Consider the following 18,251-nt stretch of genomic DNA (forward strand, 5'->3'; position numbering starts at 1 on the left):
GTTCATAGTTGCTTTGAACTAATGCCAGGTTTTGATTAGTTTTGGCTGAAAATCTGTGCATATTAATTACTTAATTTGCATAATGATTAGTACATTTTCGGCTTTTCCACTGATATCTCAACTACTAATCATCATTCAAAATGGCCGATTGGTGACCATTTTGTTTTTATGGATGAAGTTCTGAAACCATACATGTATCTCTTACATATCTTGACCAGTCAAAACCATATATACAGGTTTAATGTGCAATATTAATATATAATATAATTTCCAGCACATGAAAATTTGGCTAAAATAAAACAGTTGTTAGTCATTGAAATAAATGCAGAGAAAACATTTTACACTCTGTACTTCAGAATTATAGATTTTGTATAAAACAACTGAAGGTAGACATCTGCCATGGACGATGTTTAATTGTCATTTCCTTGAGAGAGTTGGAGGTCTCATTTGAAAAATCATTTTGAATAGTCTGTATAAAAGTTTCTGGATCTAGTTTTACTTTGGTAAAGTACACTTTCAAGTTGCTTTGCTTGATTTGACAATAGACCATTTCCGTTCACTGCAACATCCTGCATTATGTGTAAAATCAAATGTAAAAGCAAAAGTATAATAGTATCTGAGTGGCATCAAAACGTTGCATGGGATTTAGGGGTATTTTCACACCTAATAATGTGCTGTGCACATTTGATGGTCAGTTTTGATGACAGGTATGCCAATGTTATATTCCCCTCTGTAAGATCAGCATTTTGACATTGACCTATGCAAATAGAGAAATTAAAAAACAAATCATTCATTTTTTGCGACAGATGTTTGATCTGCGTCTTTCACACATTACACAGAATCTTGCAGTGAATGGAAAATCTCCTATTGGAGGATAAAATATATGAATTTAGAAAGGTCAGAGGTTATTTGAGATCAAGTGTAAAAGAAATAGTGGGTCTTATAGTCTAACCTTGTTGTTGTGTTCAGAACACACACTGAGAGTGATAGTCTCAATGATTAGTTGGTTTGTGGAAAATTGTTTTCAGATCTGTATGATCAGATAATCATTTTATGCTAAACAGGGTTTCACTAAGTTCTGCAGTAGGCGATTATATTTAGAAAATACACTCAAACCTGTGTATAGCGACCATCCAAAATGATCTTTATAGACAGGTGGTCTTTATATGGAAGTTGGATTATTTTTTTATGGATCACCAACTCATGTTATTGACATATTTGTCCAGAAAATAATGAGATGGTACTGTTTCAAAACAAAATCATATTTCTGTTAATTAAAATCAAATTGTTTTAAGAACACAATGCTGATGATTTTTTTCTTTGGTTTCTAAACAAGTCGGTTCTACAAACAAATTGCAGGTTGCTCATCCTCATACCTCGAGACTACCTATAAGTAGTTACTATAGATAGGTGGTCATCACTTGATGGGTGTCCGTCTGTGGTAGAACAAACACCCCTCTCACATACATGTACATGTAATAGTATCTCTAAAAATCCTTTGTAATCAACTAGTGCTAATGCTACGTTCAGTCTCAAATGGTCAAACATAATTTTGGATACTGATATCCACCCCTGGTGACATATATCTTTCAAAGTAACCAATCAAAGTACAGAAGCCTGTAAAGAATGTGATTACAGTGACTTTATTGGCTGCCGAAAATCAGTTGAAGGAGCATATAAATGATGTCTGCTTTCAAATTTACTTCTTGTCATTATATATCTTTGTGGCAGAATGGAATATCCTCTCTTCTGACGAGTAACTGATAGAAGCACCACAGACAGCAATAAATCTGTACAGTGCCATAACATGTGGTCTCTACATACTTTCAATAAAATAACGTGCCATACTATGGAACAACACCCTGGTAGAATTAACTGCTGATGAAAAGCTGATAGCATAGAAGTAACATCCATCGAGAATTTCATCTAAAAGTGCTACATTATGGAAAATTACTTTGGGACTATTTATTTCATGTTCGTATCATTTGAAACGTTTTACATTATAAAGTATGATTGAACATAGAGCTCTGCAATTTGACCCATTCCGAATAATTTTTTGTCTAAAATATGTTAAACCAAGGTTGATTGAACATCACTGATTTTGTAAAAAGAAAGTAGTTCATTTCGCGAGATATCAGAATTATTCAGAGCAGCTGTAATCGTTACTTTACATACCATAGTTTCTGACCGGCAGCAGCTACAAACACAACATTAATGAACAACTCATAATGTAAAAAAAACTGAACACCCTTCTGTAGAAAGTGAATACAGCTTAATACTACAATATAAATGATATCATGGGGAAATGATTTTTTTTCTTTCAGTAATGATTTTTCCAAAGGAAAATACACAAAGTAAAATATATTGCTGATTTAATTTCAACCCATGCTTACATATATTTTTCCCTGGATGCACAAAAGTTTTACTGCTATTTTACTGCTATGTTATCTCTGGCATTTTTTTGCAATCTCTCAGGCCACACATGGAAGATATATTGTTGTACTATTTTTGAACTATCATACAATTCATGTCATATTCTATAAGGGACCATGGGATTAATACAGTGTATGTGTTATTAACTGAGAAACAAGAAGATTTATTATTTTTATACATAATTACTGATGACCTTGTTCTTCTATCTAACATGTCTAGATCAGATTTCACTAATACATCATAGCACACATATGCGCATACATTTATTTCACAATCCAATTCAAGATAGCCAAATAGCGACCGTTTTAGCATTAAAAATTCGTCATAATTTCTGCCATTCTGGAACCATATTTGGTCATGTATGCCTGGGTTTTGTTCAAACTTGGTACATACATTGAATATTATGTGATGTAGGTGACTGTCATTTTGTTTGGCTCAATCCAATTCCTAATTTCCGAGTTACTATTTTTCTCACGAAATTCGATAGAGGGCGTTCTCAAAGTACCTGGATGACAGTCCGTTCAACGTTGGTGGTGGGTTAGAAATTTGAGCGGCGTCTGCTGTAAGTAATATACTAGTTGCTACTGTTGCTGAAGTCTTATTTTTTACAAACGTTTTGCAAGAATTGGTCAAAATGGTTAACGGGTATTGTAATGCCCCAGGCTATTCCTCGAGTTTGATTAAAAAGAAAAAACAGCGAAATATCCTGAGATGAAAGGCGTAACTTTTCATACATTTCTTTCGTCCAAGAAATCAACACTTCAACGCCAGTGGATTTGAATGCGTCGTCGGGAACCTGAGTGGACACCAAACTATATTCCCGGGTCCTGCGCCAGTATTTTTTAGTTCAATAACTGGTGACTGTCATTTTGTTTGGCAGATTGGATTCAGAATGGCTCACTGGCAGCCATTTTGTTGTCTGTGATTCACTCTACAGTGATCACATTTCAGTTACAGCTTCAGTTTAAATCTTATCTGGTCAAGTCAATCTAAAACTACATTGGACTTGCAGTATAAGTGTTAATTTAACACATAACTTACTTTCACTTGCAATCACGGGCAAGATATTCAATAGTTTAACTATGTTTTTTTCTAATAAAATTATTCAATAATTGACATTTAACCTCATTAATGCTTTCAAATACATAGGATTGACAAAACATCCTCTGAAACAGATAACAAATAATAAGTGAGGTTGTCACTTTTTAATCCCTCCCTGCATTTTGATATTTATATCACCCTCACACAATGTCTTTTGAGAATGCATTATGTGAACTGTTATTACTGTCCTGTAAACTAGTTGGTTATGGACATTACTTGCGGCTAGGAACCATCCAAGTGTATTGGCTATGAAAATGCATGTTCTGGCAGATTTGAAGATGAGGCTGCATAATTCAGATTTTGGTGTTTTTTGTGAAGGTCACTATGGATTAATTAAAGTGAGCTTATAAGATAAGATAAGATAAGATAATTCTTTATTACAACCTTATAGAATGAATTACATATCTATTTTGGTTTATGAAATGCAATAAAGGTGTTAAAATAAACATAAGTTAGATATCTAAAATCTACTACAATACAGTTACATGAAATAATGTTACATGAAATAATGCTTATATATAATATTACAATAATTGGTCTTGTTTATGGATATCATTTGCAGTTGTGATGCTCAAATTTAGTCTGTTTATTAAATCAGTGTAAATAAAAATTGGCACAATATTTATTGTGTTCTTCCACATTATGATGGAAATTTTGTGTTAATGGTGCAAACATTTTGTGTGTTACTGCAGTTTATGCCAGTGACAAATTATTTACTTTATATGCAACTAATATAGGCAGTTATTAAAAAATAAAGTTAGGAAATGCCATTGTGAAAATGATGGATGCATGTCATACTCTATATATGACACCAATGCTTGGGTTTTCAAGGTTTTTATGAACATTAAGGTCATTATGTTTTTGTTTTTTTCATGTTGATTGTTTTCAATTTGTTATTCACATTTTTGTGTCATGGGTCAATGAAAGATTATGTACCCGGTTAGAATTGAGAAATACTTGTTATACGACCCATGCAGTTTGGACTAATAATAACCTCTGTGATTGTGTCTGTCCCTATATGCTTCAAAGAGTGTGTTTACACCTGTATCTCAATAGTTGGACCATTCTTCACATACATGTATTGTTATGTATACATCTTGGGATACCTATACATATCTGTTTTGCAGATTAGATTCAAAAAGGCTAGTGACCAGTTTGTTTTAACAAATGCAGTGTTGAATATCCGAAATATACATGGACTAGATCAAGTTTAACTTTCACATCGTACATCACCTATACAAACATGTATTAGTGTCATTATCCAATTGTTTCAACAAATGGTGTAGTAGAGTCATATCTCTGACATGCCTAAACATTTTCACCACAAGACTTTCTTGTCCAAATTTTTCTGCACTTTTTTTCTTGTATTCTTAAATATTTTTGGAAATGAACCCAAATTTTAGAGCTAACAGACAAAAGTACAGACTATAAACAAGACTATTTTGTGAATTTGTGATGAAAAAGGGAACTGGTGGTTAAAAGGTTATCTGATAATGCAATCAACTTTTCACATACATGTACATGTGTGTTATCACAAATGACACCATTTTAATTACAGTGAAAATCATTTTGTAGCAAGGTAAATTTGATTGGGTGCCTTACAACATCAACTTGTCCTTGTATACTTTCAACAGCTAATGAGTGTGATTATTCTGGAATAAAACTTCCATACATTAATTAATATAATGTACATTTAACAACCCCCCCCCCCAGTGGGAGTATGGTTTAGGTCCAAAACGAGGATATATATTATCCCTGTTTCAGATGAAGTACAGAATCAGTGAATTTAAATTTGATTTCTGTTAGTCTGTGCGTTTGTCTGTATGTACGCTCGTTCATCCGTCCATGATATTTTTAGCTCCGCTGTCATCGCAGATGACCCAGCGGAGCTGTTGGTATGGGGATCTCTTCGGCGTTGACTTTTTCTTCAAAAATACTTGACCAATTACATTCATATTTGTACCAAAGGTACTTGGGGTGGTCCTCTGTCAGATTTCTTAAATTTGTGTCAAAATATGCAAATTTATATTTTTAGTGAACATTTTTCTCATGTCTTATGTAAAACTGGAGTAATTGACTCTCTTATATCTGATCATAAGATTATTACTGCACAGATTTATTGAACATTTGTTCTTGGGTGTAACAAAACAATTACGTATAACTTTATTAGGAAGGATAACATTTAAAAGATATGACCACAATTTTCAAACAAAAACATATTTTTTTTTTCTTGACTATTTCTCAGGTTTTTGCACACCCACGATTTCTTAAGTTTAGCCTCAATGATGTTTGTCCAATGAAATGCACTATCCTTATGAACACTATAAAAGTTCATAATTGCAACTGCAAGCAACTGTAACTCAAGTGCAATGTTCTCTAAATGACTGACTATGAATATTACAACCACAATGCCACTTTACTAATTCTTGTTCCATGATAATGAAGACAGCGGAGCTATTTCGACCGTCAGGTCGCTTGTTCAGAAATGCTTTGACGTTCACATTCAAACTTTACACACAGACCTCAGGATAACCTGGATACAAACGGGCCACCGATAGAGGGCTTATGTGCCGTCAATTACCTTAGCATCTCTATTGGCCAGAATATGTCATGGAATGCCCCATTGATTAAATTTGCAAAAGTTGTCAATTTCACAACTACGTCATTTTGTTCCTATAATCATATTATTATTGTCTTATACAACTCCCTAATTCTTCCACATATTACATATTGCCTGGTGTAATACATATGCTACTCTACTTCAACCAATATATCTTACAGAAAAAAAAATAATACGCTTCATCACTTTCCCTGACTTGTATTCCCATGCTGCTCCTCCTCTGTTCAAAAAAAACTAAGAATACTAGACATTTTTTCACTCTGCAAATTACAAACCTGTTTATTTGTCTTTGATCTCAGTAATAATTATTTTGCACATGATTTTAACAACTATTTAGATCCATTGTCCCATAATTATCCAACCCACTTAGCCTGTAGCTTGAACTAGTATACCCCATGACTGAATCTTACACTCAACCACCACAGTCTAAAATACTCTGCAACAAAACACTGGAACTCATTGCTTGATGCTTTTAAAACCGTTAGAGACACATATTTAAAGTAAAGTTAAAATACTATCTCTTCAGAATTTGATTTGTAATATTTATTTTCTTTCTTCATTTGAAAATGTATTTGATTAAACTATAAAATACCGTACATATTAAAGGGTTATGACCCAACTATTTCCAATGAACTATATCTGTAATCCCCACCAAAAAAGGAGACTACTCTAAGTAGCATTTATTATTTAGTTATATTTATTACTTGTACTCGTTTTTTTTTGGGGGGGGGGTAAATTTCATGTATTATGTTGATTTTCATCATCATTTGATGAAACATAGTTGACTGATGGCCATTTTGATCCTGCAAATTACTATTTTCTGATACTCAAAATTGTCCGGGACCGCTTCTCAGAGATGAACATTGCACTTTCATTTAAACTTTGTCTCATTAATGGTGGCCATTTTGTTTTTATTTATGTCCATGCTGATTACCGGTACTCACTAATATTTTGGTTGATTCAGTTGAATTTTACACACAAGTACTTCATTCATAATACTGTAGGTTGTGTTATTTTGGGATTTTACCAATAGTGCTGCAAATACACACAATTGTTTTCTGAAACATCGTTACAATATATATTACTTTCAGTATCATAATTACTTTCCATGATAATTTGTATTTAATGGCACTCTGACATAAAGCTTACCATAACCTATCTCAAAATATTATCATATTTTTCCCTTAAGTATAAAAATCCTTTATAAGTATGTTGATTCCTGCATTTGTGCATTCCAGCAAGGCCGTCCAAGATTATTCCTTGTTTTGTTTTCAAATTTACTGCATCTGTTTTTAAAATTGACAACAATTCAGGAAACATCTAATGCATGATTTACTGTCACTGAGTAATATTATTCTAGGGAGATGTTAATGTATTTATAATAATTAAATTAAACTGATGTCTGAAACAAGGACTTTTGTTTTCAGTTCTGTGTGTCTGTCATTTCTCTGAAATACCCTGACAGATTTTATTCAAACTTGGCATTAACGTCACATATGTTGGGTTATTTAATTCTTTTGCAATCTGATTTAAATGGCTGACTTGTGGCCATATTATTATTAGTCTTCTCAGGTCTTTGGTACACTTTTACAGATTTTGTTCAAATTTGGTGCAAAAGCAATGCATAATTGGTTGCTTGTTTTTCAAAATTTGAACATGTCATTGACTGTTTCTCAGCCATGTCTTGATTGATTCTACTCAAATTTAGTATGAACATTTCAGATGATAGTTTTGATACACTGATTTGATTCAAGATGGCTGACTAGTGGCCATGTTGGTTTTATCATTTCTGAGACATAGTTGACTGATTTTTTTTTCAAGAAAGTTGTCTTCACCTTATCATGCTGAATACTCTCCCAACATTTAATACACACAGTCACTAATAACTGGACTGAGACTAGCATCAACAATGACTTGTTATCAATCGTGTATGTATCAAAAGTATTCAAATTCTGAGAACTAAGTGTATTGCAATCTCTGAATGAGGAAGGTCACCTAAACTGTTTGTTGATAATGACAAAAAACAAACTACTGTAAAATACTTTATTTTAGCTGGAATTAATTTTCGCTGAAAAGACTTTTTGGATGATTTGTATGGAGTTTATTTTCAGTGATTCTTGATGATTGAATGTAAAATATAGGAAAAAATGTATATTCGCTGGATTTAATTTTCACTGATTTCAGAATTATCTCTTCAGTGAAAATAGCAAAAATAAATTCCAAGCAAAAATAAAGTGTTTTACAGTATTATGTATACATTTTCGGATTTTAAATATTATTTTCTGCAGGTATCTATCTTTTGTTAGTATTTTCAGTCTGTTTATTTGTGTGATCATAATTACTGTAATGAAATGTGCAGGAAATATCGCATTGTTATAATACATTCATGATTCATTGCTCGAAATAAAAAAAATTTGAGTACCATAAACATGCTGTAAAATCTCACCACTGTGTTTTATCACTACATAATGAGTGTGAAGTCCAATTGTTTTTGTCTTCTAGAAAAACACCAAAATCCACTGTTATATGCCATACAACAATCCTGCTGATCATAGGCCTTCATAACAATAGTAGCCATGTTGTCTTTGGACACATGGTTGTTCAATGGCAAAATATTTTGTTCTGACATATTAATACTTCTATAATTATAAGTCAAAAATAAGACCATCCAAGAGATCCTAGATTGATGATCCAATTCTTAAAATGGGGATTGGCCTACAGATTTATATAGCTATAATACGATAATGTGGCAATGAAAAAGCCCTCAGGTGGTCAGGTAGGGAAATGTACATGTAGTTCAGGGGTTATTGACCCTAGCATCTTCACTACCATATCCTGGAAAGTTATAACCCATGTTTCAGAATTCTTGCTAAATTTCTATACTTAGTATGTATAGTTCAATGACTCGAGTATTGAAACTATTTTTCAAGTTTTATAAAACTTGTTTGGCATGTGTCTTGTCAGTTTCCAAAGTGAAACATCAATCTACATGTGTGTATCTGCCATTTTTTATGAAAAGTATGAAAATTTATCTCTTGTATTGAATTGCTTTACTTCTACAAAAAATAATGCAATGAATTTATAAGAACTATTTGTACTAGCCTATGATATTCTTGTATGATTTGGAGACTAACTAGAAAAAAATTGTATACTTGTCTTTACAGTGTTAGCCATTTTTAGTTGAACATAAAAACTTGTTGATTGTCCTCTGTGTGTCTGTGTATGCCTGCATGCTCATCTCTGTCTCGGACATGCCTTGGTCAATTACATTCAAACTTCACACATACATCATACATCTTTGGATACATATGCATGTCCATTCGTTTCATCCAATTCAAGATGGCCAAATGGTGGCAATTTAAAAGTCATTAGAATCAAGCATTGATGCTATTTCGGAATCAGTGTATGGATGAATTTGGACCGACTGGTGGCCATTTTAACAATGCTGTTCCGGAGCCAGATCTCACATATCTGACATGCCTTGACGAATCATATTCAAATTTTATAGATACATCATACGTCATGTCACATACATGGCTGAATGCTTCTAGAGCCATGTCTTTAACAACATATTAACTGATTGCAATCAAACTTAACAACTACATTATACATCATGTTATTTGTTTCATAGTCATAGTGTTAACTTTGTGAATATACTTTGATACTTGGTACATGTATGCTGGTATCTTGAATGCACATACATTTTATTGGATTCATGTACATGTATTTGTTTCATGATTCAATTCAATATGGCTGAATGGCAGCCATTTTAAGGTCAACAATGCATGAAAATCACACAAATTTTCACTACAATGACGCCTTGATACATGTCATTTTATTTTTTTCAAATCACTCGGTAGTTTAAAAATGACTGTGGTGGCCATTTTGTTTTGAAGAATGCAGTTCTGAATCCATATCTCTGACATGCCAAGACAAATCAAGTTCAAACTTCACACATACATGTACATCAGGCATTATCTCATACAGGTGCACATGCATTTTTAGCTCCGCTGTCGACAAAGTCGACACAGTGGAGCTGTTCATATTACTGATTGTCCGTCATCGACGTCGGCGTCAACTTTACAATCTCAACTTCTTCTTTGAAACTGTACCTTGGATGGTGATTTTTAGTCAAAATTGATATTTTTGATGACTTCTTTGAAACCGTAATTCTGAATGCTTTCTAATTTGGTATATGGGCACCTTGGGTGGATCTCTCTCAGATTTGTTCATTTCATGTCAAAATCTCAAATTTTGTATTTTTGATGAATATTTTTGTGATTTTTGGTCAAAATGGATATTTTTGACGACTTGTTAAAAACAGCAGGTCCAATTGCTTTGATATTATACATATAGGTACTACATGTGAACCTCTCTCAGATTTGTTCATTTCATGATGATATCTTCAATTATCTAATTTTGATCAATATTTTTGTCATTTTTAGTGAAAAGTGATATTTTTGAATTCTTGTTAAAAACAGCAAGTCCAATTGCTATACATATTGTTCATTTTCTAATGATATCTTCAGTTCTTTAATTGAAATGTGCATTGATAACAGCGGAGCTATCTCAGTCGACAGGCTGCTTATTTTCACTATAAAATTTAAGATGATTTGGTTGGAAGCCATTTTGTTTAAATAAATGCAGTCCACTGACATTGCATACTAGTCTGAACCAATCAAGCATAGATATGTACACATGCACTGTAACATACTCTGACATTAAAAACAACAGGGACTTTTTCATGTCTCAACTTACTCATTTTTAACAATATCTTCAATTTCCAATTCTTATTAATAAACATTTTTGTAATTTTTGGTAAAAAATAATATTATCAACTTCTTCTTGAAAACATTGATTGTTGATTATAAGATCCAGATGTAAGTCATACACTGTCAAATACTTTATTTTAGCTCAAATAAATTTTCGCTGAAAGGATTTTTGGGCGTTTTGTATGTAATTTATTTTTACTGATTTTTTTGATGAGTTGAATGTAAAATATAGGAAAAAAGTATATTCGCTGGATTTTATTTTCATTGAAATATCCCTTTAGCGAAAATAAAATATTCTACAGTACTCTCAGATCTGTTACTTAGTTTTGATAACCAGTTATGTTGTTTTTATTTAGCTCAGATATGCTGCTGTATTTTGGAGTTTTTATGCAATTCACTTTATATATATTTATTATTCTACATGTATAAGGGACTTTTAGATTATTATAGTACATGTTGTATTAAAGGTATGAAATGTTAGTATAATAACGTATTAATTCATACCCCATTCAGCATTTATTTTGAATCAGATAATCACCAGTCTACCTCGTTTTGATTTAATATGGTGTAATTTTGATGTTTTGTTATCAGGCCATAATCAAAATATGATAAGGAATCATTTCATACTGTTTCTAGTAACCATGTACATATATAAATTCCCTGGCAACAACATGGTCTTCATAATAAACTCTGGTAACAACATTATTCCTATTGTTTCCATTACAGTGGCTGGAGATTGATTTTTGTTCTTACATCACAATATGGAAGAGACTGTGTTAAAGCTTGGCCAGGAAATTTTACAATGAGTCAGAGGAATGCTATGTGTTTAAGCAACCAAACATTACAAGACAATGCCAGGTGTGTAGACATATCATAATTTTGAGGTAACTGCAGTATTGTATGTCATGTGAATAATTTGCATATGAATGATTGCTGATTCTACCATCTTGCATTGAACTGGTCAAATACAAATAAATAATCTACCCCCCTTCGGTGAAAAACACTTCGGACATATAACAGAAGAAGCCCTCAACTCAATGTCTAAAAATAAGAGGTGGGCGTATACCTAGGGGGAGGGGCTTATGACCAGGAAGGAAAGCTAAGCTAAAATCCATATGGAGTTTTAACTTACCAGAAAACAAACTGCCTGGACCATGACTGAACAGTACACTTCATATACCTGAAACATTACCTATACATACCAGAATTGTTGAACAGACAATCCAAAATAAAAACAAATTGCACAGAACTGAAATAATTTAAAACTTCTGAACACAGCAAAACAAAATCTACTTGTAAAAAACATTTGTCTTGAAACATTTTTGATAACAAATGGTATAGAACCTTGAATAATTTAATGAACAATTTTTTTGATATTTTTGCTAATCTGTCTATTTTTAAAAATACAGTTTGAAAATTTTAGTTGAGCCAAAAATACATAAATTTGTAACACACAGTTCCTCATCTTATCGTAATTCTCCATAATTTGATCATTTTATCTGGATTCTTTATTCAACACTGTGGTGAGAACACTACAATACATGAATCCCCTTGACATCAATTCCTACCTTGTTTTTGTCTTCTAAACCAAAATAATTCTTGTCCAGGAAGTATTTAACAGCCACATTACTACCACCAATGCATGCAGCATGTAAACAGTTGTCTTCATACTATAAATATAAACATATTCATATCACAATTACTTTTATGAACAGTTGTCTTCATTCTATAAATATAAACATATTCATATCACAATTATTTTTATAAACAGTTGTCTTCATTCTATAAATATAAACATATTCATATCACAATTACTTTTATGAACAGTTGTCTTCATTCTATAAATATAAACATATTCATATCACAATTACTTTTATAAACAGTTGTCTTCATTCTATAAATATAAACATATTCATATCACAATTACTTTTATAAACAGTTGTCTTCATTCTATAAATATAAACATATTCATATCACAATTATTTTTATAAACAGTTGTCTTCATTCTATAAATATAAACATATTCATATCACAATTACTTTTATAAACAGTTGTCTTCATTCTATAAATATAAACATATTCATATCATAATTACTTTTATAGACAGTTGTCTTCATTCTATAAATATAAACATATTCATATCACAATTATTTTTATAAACAGTTGTCTTCATTCTATAAATATAAACATATTCATATCACAATTACTTTTATAAACAGTTGTCTTCATTCTATAAATATAAACATATTCATATCACAATTATTTTTATAAACAGTTGTCTTCATTCTATAAATATAAACATATTCATATCACAATTACTTTTATAAACAGTTGTCTTCATTCTATAAATATAAACATATTCATATCACAATTACTTTTATATTGATGAGTCATGGTAAACAGACAAAAAGAAACATGTTTTCATGAGAGTTGATGTCATTAGCAAAAACAGACTTGGAAATAAGTAAAAACATGAAATAAAATAAAAGCTGCATGTATACTGTTATATATAAATACTGCCTTGTACATTTTCAATCATCAACTACTGGGACTAGGTAGGGTGAAACCGTGTATACCACAGAAAACTATGAAAATATGTGATAAATAACACTACAACAAATATATAGGAGGATATGAAATCTCTTTGCCAAAATACAACATCACTAAGTGTGTGGTCATATTTGGTGTGATTGAATCTAACAAGTAAAGCATCCAAATCATATTGATAAAACTGTTCAAGCAAGTGTATGCCTATAATGTGATGTTTCAAAAGATTACTTTCCAGTATATATATGCATATGTTTAGTAGATCAATATTAAAGTAAATGACAATTTTATAACATGACCCCCCTAAAAAGTTTTGTGCAGCCGAATGTTAAAAACTATTTGGTACCTCATTGGGGGACATTTTAATTACCAAAAATATGCATTTCAATTCTTGTATGTTAGCTATAGCGGTTCATGCATTTTCAATACAAAGTATATGTTAGCTCACCAGGCAGTCCCTAAACTTATTAATTGCTGTCTAAAATGATAGATTGAGGCTGCAACAACTCCAAAAGGAGTTATATTTTTATCCTATTTTATTATTAACAAAATAAATGGCTTTGGAACATTGGGAAAAAAATAAATTCTCACGGCTGTCTATCTAAAATCATTGCAATATCAGAGATAATTTTAGATTCACCTTTCATTACAGCAAATTAAAAAAGCATTCCCACCTATTTAGTCATTAAATATGGGCATTTATTTACCTTGAAGTTCATGAAAATATGTATCTATAGCATGATCAATGCAAAAAGATCAGCAGCCTTACACATGCACTTTGGTGTTTGTGTGCTATGAGGTCACTGAAACAAGCCCAGGGTAAAATTGTCATTTTGCTTTTCAGTGGTACTGTTCGTTCAACCAAAATTTTTCAACTTTGTTTTACAGTAGTTTTATGTATTTTGCAGTTATTAATTGGTGTCCCAAGACATACAATAATGGATGATTGCAGTAAAGCTGTTCAACTGACTCCAGATTGTCAGCAATGGTTCTCAATTGTTTAACTGTCAATGTAATGTGGAAGCTTTTCAACAGGTATTTTGATACGTGGGCCACTTGATAACTCATGTGTTAGTAATTTACAAAAAAACAATGTATTAATTTTTGATAACTATAAGGGAATCTAAAAAAAAATTCACTGTCTAATCACAGATTTCAAGGCCTATAGACCAATTAATATTCATGAATTATTTAGTAACTTTGTATATAAAGGCCACCCTGTCTATAAAGGCCACTCCGTCTATAAAGGTCACTCCGTCTATAATGGCCACCCCGTCTATAATGGCCACCCCGTCTATATTGACCACCCCGTCTATATTGACCACCCCGTCTGTAATGACCACCCCGTCTGTAAAGGTCACCCCGCCTGTAAAGGCCACCCTGTCTATAAAGGCCACCCCGTCTGTAAAGGCCACCCTTCTGTATTGGCCACCCCGTCCTGAAAAGTCACCCTGTCTGTAAAGGCCACCCCGTCTGTAATGGCCACTACGTCTATAATGGCCACTCCGTCTATAATGGCCACTCCATCTATAATGGCCACTCCGTCTATAATGGCCACCCCATCTGTAAAGGCCACTCCGTCTGTAAAAGCCACCCCATCTGTAAAGGCCACCCCGTCTGTAATGGCCACCCCGTCTATAATGGCCACCCAGTCTGTAAAGGCCACCCAGTCTGTAAAGGCCACTCAGTCTGTAAAGGTCACCCCGTCTGTAAAGGCCACCCCGTCTGTAAAGGCCACCCTGTCTGTAAAGGCCACCCTGTCTGTAAAGGCCACCCCGTCTGTAATGGCCACTCCGTCTGTAATGGCCACACTGTCTGTAAAGGCCACCTCGTCTGTAAAGGCCACCCCGTCTGTAAAGGCCACCCCATCTGTAAAGGCCACTCCGTCTATAATGGCCATCCTGTCTGTAAAGGCCACCCAGTCTGTAAAGGCCACCCCGTCTGTAAAGGCCACCCTGTCTGTAAAGGCCACCCTGTCTGTAAAGGCCAAAACCTCAAAGTCCCCTAGATGGCCAATATAGACAAGTTTGACTGTAAAGCAAAATGTATAGAAATCTCTCAACCCTGCCAAGTCATATATTGGGATGAAAATATATGTGTGTTGTCCATAATCTATAAGCCAAATCTGGAAAATGGTGATTTGGCTACAGCCCCTGGCAACAAAGGTTTCTTGGTTTTATTTTTTCACTGAAATCTTGGAGAATCTGAATCTGCTTGTTACCAAGCTGAAAAGGTGTCCAGAAGCAGTGGTAACAATGCATAAAAGACCCACCTAAATGCAGTACAATATTGTATTTTCAAACGACTAGTGGTTACACATGGCTCTTTATTTGTATATCAAATTAATTAAATGAACATGCCATGTGTATTTTGTCAATATTTTAATTTTTTCTAAATTTCCCAAAGTATAGTTGATTCATATTTCCATAGCAACAACCATTGCTAGGGACGGAAATTTTATAAATAAGTATAAAGTAGTTTGTATTGGTGCTACTGAATTGCCTTAGAAAATTAATGTTTGCTAGGGATTGAAATTCTAGAAATGTAGGTTGATATATACACAGTACATTGTATACCATAAAATACAGTTGCTGTGACTACAAACGGATCAGCCAAAGAACGGAACGGCGGACCGTCTTTTTTTTTTAAATTAGAGTTTTTGAAATTCGGACGTGCGATTCCAGATGAGAATCACGCCTGCTAACAAGGCTATGTAAGTTTTTAAATGCGTTTGCAAGAAATTGCGGACACCGCTATATATTAAACGAAACCAAGATGAAATTAGGCATACTACTGGGTTTTACATTGATTAAATTCGCAAATGTGTATGAAAATAATATATTATGAAGAATTCATACAGGAAGTTAGTTAACGAGTTCACAATGAAAGTAAATGCCCGATATTGGGCGAATTCGTGTATCATTGGCGTCATAGGAACATTCCAGGGTCTTCGTTTTCCAGGGTCTTCGTTTTCCATGGTCTTCGTTTTCCAGGGTCTTCGTTTTCTAGGGTCTTCGTTTTCCAGGGTCTTCGTTTTCCATGGTCTTCGTTTTCCAGGGTCTTCGTTTTCCATACACCCGTAAAATGGGGCACATTCCCAGTAAAAATATCTATTTACACAGAGCTGACAAAATTCGCCTTAATATGTGTTGGGATTTGGAGAAAAAAAACCTCGTAAAACATACCGAATTTACCGTGACAGCTGTGATCAAATTTTGGTGCCCGGCCGATTGTTGGTGGGCTGATCAGCATGTCGGATTATTTCTGAGAACGTTCTTCATATGAGAAATCACAAAATTATTAGCACTAAGTAGGCTGGTTTACCTTATTTTTGTGTCAGAGTACCCTGTACAAATGAAATGAATCGACATGCGATGATTACCAAAACAATTTGAAAATCGCTGTCTCATTTGTTCACCGCCCCTCAAAACGGTGATTTGTTATGACAGTGATTTGTTATGATGGGTATTTTTTCCCAGCCCTTTTCGTCGGAAATTACGAATTCATTGGCTCTAATATATCCTAGTTTACTTTAGTTGTTTCATCCGAGTATTCTGTACATTGTTTTTACCTAGCAAAGGAAACAATCGGTGTCTGGCTTTGTTATCTTTACACTATTGCAACACCTTATGTGGGCCCCCGGCGTGGGCCTCGTGTTTCACTATTTTTTTCATTGAATATTACACGGCACGATATCCCTCAAATCGGAAGGCACATTTATTGCTCAAGTTACTGTTCCTATTCAGTTAAACCATGGAGCAAAAAATAAAATATGGTTAAGCTGAATACCATGCTTCATGTGGAATGTATAGACTGTGATGTCGGCATTAACTACTGGATGCACAGAGGAAACCACTGGGGCAACGCCACGCTGACCGGCATCTCCTGCCTGGTAAAAAAAACAAACATGCGGGACGGGGTGCAGGTTTTTAAGCCGTCGTAGATGTTTTCGAAACGAAAATTAGCGAATAGGTTTTGTTTCGAGCCACTTAAAATGTCCTGTCTGTATTTTTGGTTGGTACTCATCGCGTGCGACGTGCCCCAGATAGTGTCAATTTATACGCAGTAACAAATGAGACGCGTTGGGGATTAATTTAAATTTTATGTAACGAGAAGTCTGCCGTAAATTATTAATATTTGTTATGGTACTGAGCTACGAACCAATCAAAGGGGCTCTAAAGATTGTGATGCCTTCCTTATAATATACGTAACTAAAAATAAATAAATATAATATTTATTGACACACATATTGATATTAAAGTGAAAGTCAAGGCTAACAACATAATACTCCTCGCTGGAAGAGCATACAATTTACAGTTTTTTTATATCACTTCTCATTCTCTAGATATTCAATTTTTCATCAATTTATGTAGACCGCCATCTTGATTCTTCAGCAAAGGATTATGGGTAAAGTATGACATCATAGTCTGTTGTCAGAAATTGATTTCATAATATTTTGAGCATTCATTTTTGTGAGTTCTTCTAATATTGTTAGGAAGATCAGAAGAAAAATGTATTGAAAATAAATTGCTACATGCGATCACACTACACCATATATGAATGGCAAGATTTCCTCCTGATATGCATATCTGCTTGTACAACAGATTACGACTATGGGTGTGAGTAAATTGACAATTGTATGTTAATCACTTGGTACATGTTTATGTGCGACTTATGTTAAAGTACTTTTAAATAATTTCTTACCATGAAACATTGTTAGAAAAAATGTCAATTGGTAATGCCATAACTAATAACCTGGCACACTGGAGACAAGCACT

The 18,251-nt window shown here is 33.5% G+C and overlaps 2 protein-coding genes across 19 annotated transcripts in view; one reads left to right on the forward strand and one right to left on the reverse strand.

Annotated features, from left to right (window-relative positions):
* The window catches only part of LOC144360032 (uncharacterized), a 125,890-nt gene that overhangs the window by 55,822 nt on the left and 51,817 nt on the right, over positions 1-18,251 (forward strand). For 12 of the 15 annotated variants that reach the window (XR_014927084.1, XR_014927085.1, XR_014927082.1 and 9 more), the window contains 2 exons: positions 11,653-11,784; positions 14,382-14,508. The gene's annotated coding sequence lies outside the window, so the exon portion shown is untranslated. Of the gene's footprint in view, positions 1-11,652; positions 11,785-14,381; positions 14,509-17,818; positions 17,886-18,251 lie in introns of all 15 variants that reach the window. The other 3 variants (XM_085493257.1, XM_085493260.1, XM_085493258.1) reach the window with 2 other exon arrangements.
* Positions 1-18,251, reverse strand: part of LOC102805649 (uncharacterized) — a 150,753-nt gene that overhangs the window by 36,356 nt on the left and 96,146 nt on the right. For all 4 annotated transcript variants that reach the window (XR_014927081.1, XM_085493253.1, XM_085493254.1 and 1 more), the window contains exon 24: positions 12,495-12,596. Coding sequence is in view for 3 of the 4 variants with exons in the window: in XM_085493253.1 (XP_085349379.1) it covers positions 12,495-12,596 (102 nt within the window). In the remaining variant the exon portion in view is untranslated. The remainder of the gene's footprint in view (positions 1-12,494; positions 12,597-18,251) is intronic.

Source organism: Saccoglossus kowalevskii, chromosome 18 (genome assembly GCF_978046115.1).
Source record: "Saccoglossus kowalevskii chromosome 18, keSacKowa6.1, whole genome shotgun sequence".
In the NCBI taxonomy this organism is placed as follows: domain Eukaryota; kingdom Metazoa; phylum Hemichordata; class Enteropneusta; family Harrimaniidae; genus Saccoglossus; species Saccoglossus kowalevskii.